Here is a 13518-nt window from a genome sequence, read left to right as displayed (position 1 = left end):
AAGGTGATTTGTTGCATTAAAAAATTAGCAGCTACACGTATATCAATGTTTCTTCATCGTAGAATATGGATATCCATCATCACTAGGCCCAAACGTAATTCAGCTTCCTCGTTTGTGTTCATTAGTGCATTTCTTGATTTCAAGTTTTAATGCAATAGTAGTGTATGACAATCTTCTCTCTCTTCAAATTCCATGAGAGGTTATCAAAAGAGAGATACAATGTGTGCATGTGTTAATTAGCAGAGGGGTGACAACCTGGTTGGCCCAACGCATATTCAGTGAGATGTCACTAAATATGCTTCATTGTATACATTAATGATTAATTGAGGAATGTTTTTAGGGAGTACTTTCCACCAAATATTAAAACTATAGTTTCTTACTGCGGACCCAAAACAGGGATATTGAAATTTGTAAAAGCAGCAACCATTTTCAATGCATGATGTGGGAAAAAATATGTAATAGTCTATATTTTTCCATTGGCTTGGGTATGATGGGTCAAAATTATATCTACGTATCCCATAAGGCCCATAACACGTAGGCAGATTTTAGAGCACATTTTGTTGTAAAAAAAAATGGATCTTACGGGCCAGGACATATGGTACTACACTGACTGTCTTCACTAAATTTGGTCCCCAGTGACTTATATAAACATCTGTGCCATGTATACATATGTCATGTTATCTTACCAGCAAAGAGTAATATTACTCAGTACAAGTCCAACCGCGATTACCATAGCCACTATACCTGCAATGAGTGGCACCAGCCATTTAACAAAACACACAATAGGGCTCATGGGCCCAAGGCAATGGCCTTAAGGCTATTCAATAAACTTCCCTATCAAATCAAATATGAAGCAGAAGTACCTGTTTTCAAGAAAAGGCTGTTCTACCTATTAAAATATAATATGCTCTATTCTGTATTGATGTGTACATGAAACGTGTCTTATAGTTGTGTACGTGTGAAGATGCACCAAATCTGAAGACAAATAAATGCATTGAACCCAACCGTGCCAGCTTCATTCCCATTTTTCACTGGACTTCTCCTGAGGGAGGAGTGAGGTTGGAGGAGAAGAAGAGAGCAATGACTCACTCAAAGCTGACTTTAGTCTCGTGCCTCATGATGCAAGCTGAAGCGACATCCATCCCCCTTGCCAGAAAAACCAAAGGTGCATTGTGTGCTTTGAATATTCCAGAATGCATACTAAATGCCATCACCGAAACAGAAGAGTCAACACTCAAAGAGCATAATGATTTTGGAGGACTGACTTTGTCTAAACACACACCAATAAACTCTGCATTGTGGTCCTCCTTATTTGGAGTAATTTTGAAATTTAATTTTTAATTCTTTAATTTTTAATTTTTGTAACACCATCACTTCATTGATTATGACATTAAAAGAATGTCTCGATCCAAATTTTGAACAAAAATGGTTAATATTTAACAAAGACACTCATTTATCCTTGAATCTGAGACTTGTTCGTAACTCTGCATGGATAATTAAAGTGATGATGAGCAGTGTTCCTAAAGCTCCCGCTAAGGGGAAGTTTTTCTCATTGGGGGCAACCAATTGAGTATGACGTTACTCATGTATTTCGGCATGCTTCCCGAACCATATGGGTCAGAACACATTAGGACATTAACTGTTCCTCGGGTGTCAGCAGCACAGTCATGGGTTCAGTAGTTGACTTCTCATCTGTGCCCTTCCCATTCCAAACTATTGGTAAATAATTTTCTATGACTGTTTATGCTGCTAGAAGCAGAGATAATATCAGGCTTGGGAGTCATTCCATAGATAAGCCTGGAGGAAATAAATTAGTTACCTCGAAGGTATCAGGTCTGTAAGTGGTCTTTCAATACTGCATAAAGACTGGTGCAACCATCAGTATTTGCTCTGTACATGCATTTGAAGCTTCACTTGTTTTTTGGAACCCAAGAGATAAGAAATGCAACAAATGCCCAGATGATATCTCAGATGAGATGGCACATTCTCAAGAAAAACAAACAAATCAAAAAACTTCCAAATATTACCATCTACCTTCCATTGGACGATTAACCCGTTGCGGCAATGGCATGCTGAAGTTGCATTTTTCTTTCAGTGAGCATATTAATTTTTCTTTTCAGTTCAATGCAGAGTTACCCAATTCTCCACAGATGAACATAACCTTTCATTTGCTGGTCAAACTCATATAGCAATGGCTTACCAGATCATCACCAGCCCTTTTCCTGATGGTTGCCAGTTCCAATGATGCTGGCTGAAGGATTAGAGGGTCAGGAACTTTGCGTATGAGGTCATCGGCCAGGGATGCCAACTTGGCCGCTGCCGTCCTGATCTCCCCAGATGGCCTCTCGGCAAAGCGCCCCCGCTGCGCACACGTGGCCACCTCCACCCCCAATTTCAGCAGCTGCACCTTGCGCTCACCATACGCCTCCCACTGGTGCGGGGCTGAGAACGGGGGCCTTGCAAGGGATTTGCAGAGGGGCACAGGTTAGACACAATAAAGGTGTCCTCAGGGAGAGCATTTGCACAAGGGGGCGACAACTAGACTCCACACCAAATGACACACGCCCTTCAACGTTCCTGGAGTCACCATCGAAAGGACACCCCTCATTAAAATAAAGCAACTACATAAAAAATACTGGAATGAGACAAGGAATCGTGGCCGGCCATGAATCTCAAAGTGTATGAATCAATGGCTGTTTAATTTCAGTCAATTGAAACATAACAGTCAAATTTGCCTGAGCTGCTGTTGGGATAATCTGATCTAAAATTAACAATGTTATGCCATTTCTCCATTTTTAGAGACTTTACTCTGATAAGTAATTTTCCTCACTATCACATGCACAATGAGTAATCAGTAATTCTCCAACAAATCAAACATCAAATTGAATCAGCCATAAGGACTTGAATTCACATCTGCATTAAGCTTCTGTATTTCCTCATTCTCAATTAAATGTTAAGCTTTCAGAAACAGTAATATAAGCATATTTTTATTTTCTTATTCATTTAAATAACATCTTCAGCAATACAATCAACTTTTAGAAAAGTTAGGTAATGTGGTATGAACTTGAAATAGAGTGAAAATTAAGGAATATACAAATTTACTATTAGAAAATGAATTATATCGCTTATGAGAATGTTCAGAAATAAAGTTCTAGATTTCAGTGAAGTCAACACTGTTACTAAAATACGTAACAATTAGTCAATACAGAACATATAATTGATTTGGGAATCTTTAAAAAAACATTTATTCTATTAAGTCTACCTCTCCTTTTACTGGCATATCATAACAACGAATCATTGACCTTTCCAGCCCAAATCAAAGTTTCTGCATTTTGTCTGGAAGGATTTAAATGCGTGCGCCAGTTCCAAAATGAGGTCACTCTTGTGGATGTATGAATTATTTATGGCTTAGGTGCCACTTTTACAGGAGTGAGAATATTTTACTGGTTTCCTTTTAGTTAAGTAATGAATCACCACTACAACAAATAATGGCTGTTTAGAATATTCATGGACTTCTTCTTAAACTTTTCAAAAACTGAGGGCAATCAATCATCTGCTACTGGCATCCCCTTCTTGTGCTGTATTTCTTGGTCCCCATTATGTTGGAGAGAGACCAGAAAAATTAGGGAAGATTTGGTGATACAGTACAGATGGCCTCACTAACGGATTGAGTTGCCTTAAAACCTTGCCAAATTACCAGCATAGGACAGTAACAAATTAGTAATCTCCAAATTCAACTATTAACTCCTTTTTATGACCATTCTACTGACCTTGCTATTCACATGAACTGCAAATGAAATTCAATAAGTGAAGATGATCCAGAGCTAGGAATAGAGTCAGAATCTGCAGACCACTTGGCAAATATAATCAATGTTATAAAGCACGGTATCTTGCCGTTGCTTTTCAAGTATTGAGGATCAGATGACAATGACCCAGATTGCTGATCTAGTTGGACAAATTCATTCAACAGTGGCCAAGATCTATTAAAATTTTATTTCATTCCATTAAAACTGTAGAATGGAAATATTTTTGTTTTCACAAATTTATTTCCACAACTGTTTCCATAAAGTCAGAAAAATAACATTGTGACCATGACACTGAATTAAAACCGTAAAACATTAAAATAATTCTAAGAGATGGATAACATTTCAGAATATAGCAAAAAATATATAATCACACTAATAAGAATTATACTGAACAATAAGAACATTCAAACGTCAAACTAAAATTTAAAGACAATTTTAAGAAATCATTAAAATAAATCACATTTCAATTTGATTAGCCATTAAAAACATTATACGAGGGCTGTTCAATAAGTACTCGTGTTAGAAATGAAGAAACCATTTTTTCATAAAACAATTATTTTCTATTTTTCAACATAGTCCCCTTTTACAAAGATACACTTCTCCCAACATTCCGGCCATTTTTTTAACCCCTCCAAAACATAGGATTTGTCGAACTCTCCAAAATACACCTCTGTCTCGGCGATAGCTTCCTCGTTTGAGCTAAATGTTTTTCCCGCAAGCCATTTCTTCATGTTAGGGAATAAGAATAAGGGGGGTGCGACCGCAATTCATAACATAGTTCATGCAGTTTGCCGGCAACAACTCCGGATGAATGTGCTGGTATGTTATCGTGGTGAAACAGCACCTTCTTCTTTTTCGCCAAATGCAGCCGTGTTTCCATCAATATTTTGTCAAAGCCGTCCAATATCTCACTCTAGTATTTCCCAGTGATCGTTCTTCCTTTTTTCTAAAAATTACATGAGGATGACGCCATTTGCATACCAAAAAACCGTCGCCATGGCCTTTCCGGCTGATCGGACCATCTTCGCCTTCTTTGGAGCAGATTCACAGGGAGAAATCCAGGTTTCATCAACAGTGATAACTCGATGCAAAAACACTCTTGGATCTCTCTTAAATTGCTGCAAACGCTGCTTTGAAGTTGACAGCCGGATCATCTTGTTGTCCACCGTGAGCAATCGCGGCACCCACCGGGCCGACAATTTTTTCATCGCCAAATTATCATGTAAAATATTAATTGCTGTTCCGGTCGACACACCCACGGCCTCTGCTACTTTGTGCACTTTTGTTCGTCAATCAGCGAGAATCATGATCTGGACTTTTTCAATGATTTCTTCGGTAACCACGTCTGCCAGGCATCCTGGTCGCTCCTCATCAAAAACAGATGTTTGCCCACGTTTAAATTCGTTGAACCAATATCTAACTGTGGTCATAGATGACGAAGTGTCCCCATAAATAGCATCCAACTTTGCTTATATCTCCTCGCATTTCTTCCCATCCAAAAACAAAAAGCAAATTACCGAACGATACTGCACTTTTTCCATCTTAGCGAAAATCACAAAACACGTCTTACTCGAATGGCTGCCAAATCCAAACTAACCTTTAAATCAGTCTGAAATTTGTTTCACCATTGTTTGATAGATGGCAGCACTCGATGATAATATAAACTTCCCTCAGGAACATCCTTTGTTGTCAAACACGGGTACTTATTGAACCGCCCTCGTACTATGCTATTAAAAAAAAAATATGTTCCACAGTAATTTTCTAAATAATCAACAGTTGAAAGTTCATCAGATTGCGAGCAAATTTCTTTGTCTTAAAACACTTTATGCCATATATTTTCAGATACATTTAGTTGCATCTTCCAACAATTTCAACAACTCCTCCATTATTTTATTTTGTGAAATTATTCTTGGCTAATTGTAATTGGATGCCTCCTATTCCTCCATTCTACTCCTATTTTATGCAATACAATCAATAATTCTAACCAATTCACTCCAACTAATGCCATTTCAAAAAGTTAACAACTGATGATCCATAATGATATAGTGCATGATCCTGGTCCAATGTACTTGCAAGCAGATATCAGATTATGTTCTTAGATGTGAATGCCATTGCAATCATCCACAAAATGCATTTGAATTCATAATTTGAACTGCTTAAGATACAGACTGGGCACTAATACTATGGGCTTACTCAAAATCAAATGGATTTAAATTAATTCCACGGGTGGAATTACTTAAATTAATATCATCATCATCATCAGGTCATCAAACGTGATTACTTAAGAGCAATAGCAAATATGCTACGCATGTCTCTGTTTTCCATCATGATGGTGTCATGCAAGTTAGACTGTTTTCAACAAAATACCGCCTGACTCAATAATTCACATGACACTATGGCACACTTACCTATCTAGCCAACATGCTAATGGTTTCACTGCTTTTATTACACTAGCTACATCGGCCAATGTCTGAGTCGTCACCTGCTGTGTATCACTCTGATCTCGAAGTTCATTGTGAAGACTGTGAGCTTGGCATGACAACCGCAGTGCCAACAGCTGTAGATTTTCCCGATCCAATTCATAGTGCTGGAACACAATGTCAAGAAGTTGCCCAAGTTAGACTCTCAAATGATCAACATAGATTTATGTACACCTGGAGGCACCAAACAAACTGGTACCCAAATGGATTGAGTTGGTGCAGTGACTAGTGCAATGGCTTCCCTCCCAGAGGGCCTGGGTTCGAATCCCAGGGGGGTGGAATTTCAAGGCAGTACCCCAATCACTACTTGCTACATATAGAGCACTTCAAGAGGAGTACCCTGCCTGTTGGATGAGAAGTTACATAGTGCACCTCTCCGTGCCTCTCTTTAAATAATAGGCTAATGTCAGTGTTCGGCCTCTCACCATTCTTCTTCGACATTCCCTGAAGATCCCATCTCTACCAACTTCCACCCACATCTATTCCACATAATGATGCAAATGACCACGCAAATGACCACGCAAATGACCACGCAAATGACCACACAAATGATCTCATATCATTTTAAAATCAAAGTGTGTTTCTGGTCGAGTAAGCTCCTGGCCTGAATTAGTGGGCATGGTTGGATTTGAACGGGGAGTAGAGGGTCAGGTCCAAATCCAAGTAATGCCAATGAAAACTCTCAACCATACGCACATCATGGGAAAGTGCAACTGGGACAGGGGAGAGAACTCAGTACAGACTGTGTGGCACCAAATGTTTTACAGTCGGCTGAGTATTTTATGCTTGTGGTGCCTGAATGAGGCGGTAATGAGAATCCATGCCAATACAGAATGGAAAACCCTTTCCAACATTTAAATACAATTTTCTAACAATACTGTAAAAGTCAGTACCAAAGAATATCTTTCATGTGTAACTGCCAAAATCAACTTTACTTAAAATGAGAATCAAGGAAGGTTCACCGACGGAACACTGGGATCTTTTCGGTTGCTGCCGGGGTGTCCACTGACGTGTATAGGAATTAAGACACTAGTATTCTGCTCCATAAATAATAAAAACCATTTAAGAACAATTCAAAGCCTTATTTCACTAGTTTTCAGCAGCCTAGATTAGTAAAAGACCAAATATTCACAGAAGAATTAGTGGAACTCCATTGTTATTGGCAAATATGGATTGGTTTAAAAGTAGGCAATATTTCCAAAATGAAATATAAAGTTTCAAAAGAAAAATTACCAGTTTTGATGAATATTTGGATCATCTAGGGTCATGGATCACTCAGTTGAAAAATACCTCAGGGGCGTCAGAGAATGATGGGGGCAAAGATTCAAGGGTGCGTGACAAAGCGTTAATGAGGCAATGTTGAGTGGGTGGGGTGCTTCTGGACAAATTATAGAGTCACGTGGAATGGAGCAATTGGGAGGGGTGACGTATGAACTATTCACTTACCACAGTGTGGTATGTTGCTTTGCCAGAGTATTCTAATTGAATTTTTTATTCCATTCTTGCCCACATGTTTGATCTTAAGGGAAAGTGTTGTTTGCTTATCTATGAGGAAGCATTCTGTAAATGTTGATTAATTGCAATTAGCAGCCATTTGTTGGTTTAGGGTAGGTTTTCACTGTACTCGGGCAATAAACACTGATGGACTTCTAAGCTATGACTAAAGAATCCCATTCTATAAATAGCAATTCTCCCTTATCTAGCTCTGCATACTTTTTCCCTCCCACTATTCTATCCAAAATCTTGAATCTGTTCTTAACTTTTGAGTTCAAGAACTAGATGGCAGTCCAGAAATGATGATTAGAAATGTTTTCAGTTGCCTCAATGTTTCCCTTCATGGACAAAATGATTGTCATCAACATATACCAACTGATATGCCATTGTAACAGCATATCAGATAATATAATATTTACATTTTTTCTGAGGCCAGCTAAATATTTGGTAAACCAGCTAAATATTTGGTAAACACACCGTCATATATTTGAAATTTTCCATTGCAATCTTCACATATGCCTGTATTTCATGATAGTTGCTAATTACTAGACCCATCTTCTAGTATTAATTCATTTCAAAGCATTTCCACTTTTAGTATAAATATACTGACAAATGAAGGGATTTGCAGAATTAGTAGTTACATGATTATCTTATGATGACAGGAAAATACAGGGATTCACAATTATATCGGAGATGTACCCAGGTAATGTTTTGGCACTGTACTGGTGTCGTGCCCAGCAGGAGAGGCAAGGCTTCTGAGGTTGCCATCTAATGAAATCTTTGCAAGGTGAATTCGAAAGCAGCAATGTTAAAGGAGTAGTACAGTACCAAACCAGTAATAAATATGGACTAGATTTTAAGGATGATGTTCATAACACAGAAATAAAATATAATGCAGGAATTGGACAGAGGAAAGATTTTAGATATTTTAGGTCTGAGATGAAGGATAGTGCGAATTACTGGAGTGAGAGTAATAGAATAATGTACAGCGGAGAGGATGAGAGTCAACAAGGGGTTGCCAAAGTATTAAATGAAGAGGTAGGAAGAAGCATAGTCAGCATAGAACAAGCAACTGATAAAATATTACTATCAGAGGTTAAAGCAGAACTGACAAACTTGGTCATTGTTCAGGTATACATGCCACCGAGCAATCATAAGGGGGGAAAACTCGATAGGGTATACGATCAGTTAGAGGACATAATCGCGTGTGTTCCTGCAGGGAAACAATTGATAGTGATGGGGTATTTGAATGCGATGGAAGGCAAAGGAAGAGATGATGATAAGGTGGGGGACAACGATTTAGGTACAAGGAATGATCATGGGGAGGAAGGAATTGAGTTCTGCAGGAGACATGGGCTAATTATCACCAACACTTGGCTTAGACACCACAAAGGGAGTAGCAAAACATGGAAAATGCCAGGTGACTCAGAAAGGTATCAGTTAGATTATATTATTGTTAGGCATTGTTTATGACCAGTGCAATCAATTTGCAGTTTCCCAAGAGCATACACGGACTCAGATCAGAATTATGTAATTATGAAGTGTAGTGTTTGATTCAAAAGATAAAACAAGGAAGACTGTTCAGAAAATGGCATGTAGAAAGAGCAATCAGACAATAAAGAAGGGACTATCAGCAGGCAGTAGAGAAAATCATGAGTGAGGGAGGGGAGCTGCACACCATTATTGGAAAAGGGTGAACATGTCAAAGAAGGGATATCAAGAGCCACAAATTGAATGATAGGAAGTGTAAATAGGAAAAGGAAGTAATGATATATGGACAGAAATGATAGAGAATCATTGGAATAACTAGAAATCGTAAGAAGAAATAGAAAAAAGAGAGGAGGGAATGGCAGACTATATACAGTGAAGTAGGTAGAAGGAAGTATAAAAATTAAATTGCTAGACTGGGTGAAGTAAAGAAACATAATGCAAGAATGTTGAAGGTCTATAGAGTAAGGGTCACTCCGGCATACTAAACAGGAAGAAGGAAAATCATTGTAAACAATGAATAAGTCAGGAAATATATTAGTTATAAGATTACCAGTGAGATTAGACATAGAGAGAAAAAAATTAACGTACATGACGATAGTTTAGGTCCAAGTTTACTCGACAATGAGATAGAAAGGGCATTTAAGGAAATAAAATGAAATAAGCCAGGGGGAGTGGACAATATTCCTGTGGAACTACTAGAAGGTTTCGGAAAATGTGGGAGGAAAAGCCTTTATGGACTGATTCGTAGCATCTATGAGGAAGGAATCTGGCTGGAAGACTTTGTGAGATCAGTATTAGCTCTTACTCTGTAAAAGGTAAAGGCTACATCATATGAGGACTACAGAACAACAAGTTTAACTTTGCAAGCAGCTCAAGATGTTCTCAGAATCCAATCCTCAACAAGAGGATACAGAAAAGGGCAAATGATAACTTAGGAGATGATCAGTTTGGGTTCAGGGAGAGGAGAGACACTCATGATGCCATTGCAGGAATGAGATCAGTAATCGAGAGGAGTATAGAATGCAATCAGGACGTTTTTGCCCGTTTCGTAGATTTCAAAAATTCATACGTTAACGGATGAATGTATTGCAGAAAATAGGAATATATAGAAGGGACAGGAGGCTAATCCACAACCCGCACGTCTCAGACTGCTCAGGAGCAAGTGGGGAATGGAGAGTAAGGATGGGCAGTGTTAGGAAGAGGTGGAAGGCAGGTTTGTCCATCATTTCCTGGGCTGTTCAAAGTATATGAGGAGAAAGTGATTAAAAAGGCATGGGAAGAACTGGTGATGAGAATGAAAGAAGAAAGATCAGCAGAGAATCCGTAAAATCAGTTAGGTTAGCTGATGACCAAACTCTAGTTTGTCAGTGAGCCAAGGGGTTGCAAGCATTGCTGAGTGAATTGGAAATTAAGAGCGATAAATATAGGATGAGAATTAATAGAAATAAAACAGAGGTTGTGCAGTTTTCCAGGAAGAGAAAAGCTAAGTAACCATTAAAATAAAGAGGCCAAAAATTAGATCACCTTGAAGCTTATCTATCTCGGAAAAGTTTTGAACCAATACAGTCCAAATAGCAGAGACAAATAGGATTATTGTGCGAGGCAAAAATTTTTTTACGAAGCGAAGGGAGTTACTTAAATCGACCTTGAGAAAGGATGTTAAGAAAAGGCTCATGTAAACCTTGACTTGGAGCAAAGTTTTGAACGGTGCGGAAACATGGTCAATGAAGCAGGATGATAGGTGAAGATAGGAGACTGAGGATTCGTATTTAGAGATAATCTTCAAAGAGATGATCCACACTGTAATACAACTTGCTTTGAACAATTTATGCATTGCTTTAAAAATAGTGGGATAATTAATATAATGCCGAATGCCGATTACCTACACGTTTTAAATTTCTTGCCATAACTATTCCATACAAACACCGAAAAATAGTGGAAAAATGAGCCAATGATTAAATATAACCACTGACATCTATAATTTTAAACACTATTTCTAAGTACACTTACAAAATTTTGCAGGTATTCCACAGCTTCCAATATAAGTTCTTGGTGGCCTAATTTGAGAACACCCAAATTTTCCAAATCATCCGGCTGCAAATTAAGTAGTTGCTGACCGCTTACCTCATTGTTCAGGAAAGCGTGAATATATGGTAAAATTACGTTGTCCAAACCTAAGAACACATTATATTAAGAATATTTTTGCAATTCACGAAAATAAGCGAACAACTCTAACTTTATGAACAGCGTTTCAGATGGGAAACGTTATATGATTGTAATTATTCATACCTATTCACCTGACAGGGTGGGAGCGGAGTAAATACTTTTTAGATATATCTATACACAATAAATAAATGCACCACGAAGACGCCCATTCATTGAGAGTACTCTAGGAGTTATTAGAAAGTTAACTGAACTTTAATTTACAGAGGTACGAACCTTTAAGCCATTCAGTCACCTGTTCTGGTTTCCACTCAGCAACGTTCACGTACGCCATTCCTTTCTGCAATCGTCGCTTTCTGGTTTTCTCATGTTTTTCTCTACGGCAGCGCAGCAGAAGTATGTTTGTAAGTGGTCAACGCCCACCGGAAGACGAACAATATTCTGGAATTTATGAATCACTTCATAAAACATCGATTGCCCATATTTATGAACAAGGATAGCCCAAACGGTTCCTCAGTTACTGAAATCGTAGCATAAATTTCTAGGAACAATTCGATTCTAAAAAATTGGTTTTCATGAGCCAAATCTTAAATATAAACAGCTGAGGGTAGCGACGGTATTGTTTAGGCCCCGGGGTTCATATATATTTCTTAAATTTGTCGAATAATTAAAATCGTGGGGTGCATTGAGCAGTCTCTCAAGATAATTAAGGTGAACATATCTTGTAACAATTAACAGCAACGTAAAATTGATGGCATAACTACTGTACATTCAATGTTTTGATCTTATTCAGAGCGATACATTTTCATCCCTCAGGAGCAATGCAATTTCAAGCGGTTCTTCCTATTTTAAAATATGTAAAAATGACAAACTCGGGTCTGAAATGTTTATTAACCCGCGAAATGCTAACCTTAGACAATTTTCGCGTATCTTGGTTTGAGCAATCCACCTCATTCCTCTCAACAAATCTTCATGCCGTATCAGCTCGTTCTTTTTCATTAATGGCATGTGCACATAACTTAGCATCAACAAACAATTGCTCATCGTTGTATAAGAATAATCCATCTGTGTGTATCAGAGGGGCGCACAATGATCGAAATAATGATAACTCTCCCACCAAATCTCTAGTATTGTATATACAAAACCCTGTTCGATGGCTAGTAAACAAGCTTGATTTCAGTATGTTACGCAGAGCATGGGATCCAAATTTCAGAGAAAATGAGTTTAAGAATGGTGCAAAGCAAGTAAGTTTCACATATGAAAAAGTTGGAAAGTATTTATAACGGTTTTAATCATAATTTCCACCATCAGGCTGTATCTTCTATTACCCACTTGATGTCATCAAATAATTTCGAAGATCTAGAAGGACTTCTGACTTCACCAGCTATTAACCAACTTCGTCGTGAAGTAGAGACTAAATGGTCAGATGTTCAAAGGAGAAATTTCTGTCTCAATAAAGATGACATCAAAGTAGCTCTACCCCAGAGGGTACGATTTCAGAGAATTGATGGTTAGTAGCATATGATGTTAACGAAAAAGTTAATTAGGCATGGCGTCCTGAGTTCTTGTTAAATCTAATTTTAGTGGGTCTAATCCACCACAAATATTGCATTCAAATAAAACTCCCATTTTGAAATGAATCAATTTCCCATATAATTGGCACACTTCAGTTATTCTTTGATTTACCAATAAGACCACCGATAATCAAACACATCCATAAATGGGGTAACTATTAAATCATTTACATTTTTCAGAAAGGAGGTTCTGTGATGTAGATATGCTTTTCTTGGCATTAAAACAGAGTGAATATGAAGGAAAAAATGCCACTATATTCATGGAGATCAAAGTCAGGTAATTAACAGTGCAAAGTCACCAAAGTATACCCTTGAGTTGGGTATTAAAATTTCAAATCATTTTCAGATTTCACAGAGATTATACAGAAGGCTTAGATCCAGAATGGACTGTTTCAATGTTTAAAGTCACAAGATTTAATATACTGTCTAGGTGAAAAAGGTGCACCATAGAATGCCACTCTTTATTCAATAAAGGAAGAGAGGCCTAGATTGAACTCGGGAACATTACCA

The 13518-nt window shown here is 37.9% G+C and overlaps 2 protein-coding genes across 2 annotated transcripts in view; one reads left to right on the top strand and one right to left on the bottom strand.

Moving 5' to 3' along the window:
* cnk (connector enhancer of ksr) overlaps nucleotides 1–11837 on the bottom strand; it is a 64802-nt gene extending 52965 nt beyond the window's left edge. The window contains exons 1-4 of the mRNA XM_071586301.1: nucleotides 11711–11837; nucleotides 11282–11445; nucleotides 6215–6393; nucleotides 2201–2456 (exon numbers count right to left, since the gene is read on the bottom strand). Coding sequence (XP_071442402.1) covers nucleotides 2201–2456; nucleotides 6215–6393; nucleotides 11282–11445; nucleotides 11711–11768 — 657 coding nt within the window. The 5' untranslated portion in view covers nucleotides 11769–11837. The remainder of the gene's footprint in view (nucleotides 1–2200; nucleotides 2457–6214; nucleotides 6394–11281; nucleotides 11446–11710) is intronic.
* A 138-nt stretch (nucleotides 11838–11975) lies between these two features.
* LOC139689264 (m-AAA protease-interacting protein 1, mitochondrial-like) lies at nucleotides 11976–13457 on the top strand. The gene is made up of 4 exons (XM_071586309.1): nucleotides 11976–12678; nucleotides 12746–12944; nucleotides 13189–13285; nucleotides 13355–13457. Exons 1-4 carry the CDS (start codon nucleotides 12256–12258, stop codon nucleotides 13440–13442), a joined length of 807 nt encoding a protein of 268 aa, XP_071442410.1. The 5' UTR covers nucleotides 11976–12255; the 3' UTR covers nucleotides 13443–13457.
* Nucleotides 13458–13518: the final 61 nt, after the last annotated feature.

Source organism: Hetaerina americana, unplaced genomic scaffold (genome assembly GCF_022747635.1).
Source record: "Hetaerina americana unplaced genomic scaffold, ioHetAmer1.1.p SCAF_217, whole genome shotgun sequence".
Taxonomy (NCBI): domain Eukaryota; kingdom Metazoa; phylum Arthropoda; class Insecta; order Odonata; family Calopterygidae; genus Hetaerina; species Hetaerina americana.
The sequence above is the reverse complement of the archived record's forward strand: the minus strand, read 5'-3'. Positions and strand labels throughout refer to the sequence as shown.

Coding starts and splice junctions, on each gene's coding strand:
- LOC139689264 (XM_071586309.1), top strand. CDS start 12,256: ATGCAATTTCAAGCGGTTCTTCCTATTTTAAAATATGTAAAAATGACA. Junction 12,945..13,188: donor ACGATTTCAGAGAATTGATG/GTTAGTAGCATA, acceptor TACATTTTTCAG/AAAGGAGGTTCTGTGATGTA. Junction 13,286..13,354: donor TTCATGGAGATCAAAGTCAG/GTAATTAACAGT, acceptor AATCATTTTCAG/ATTTCACAGAGATTATACAG.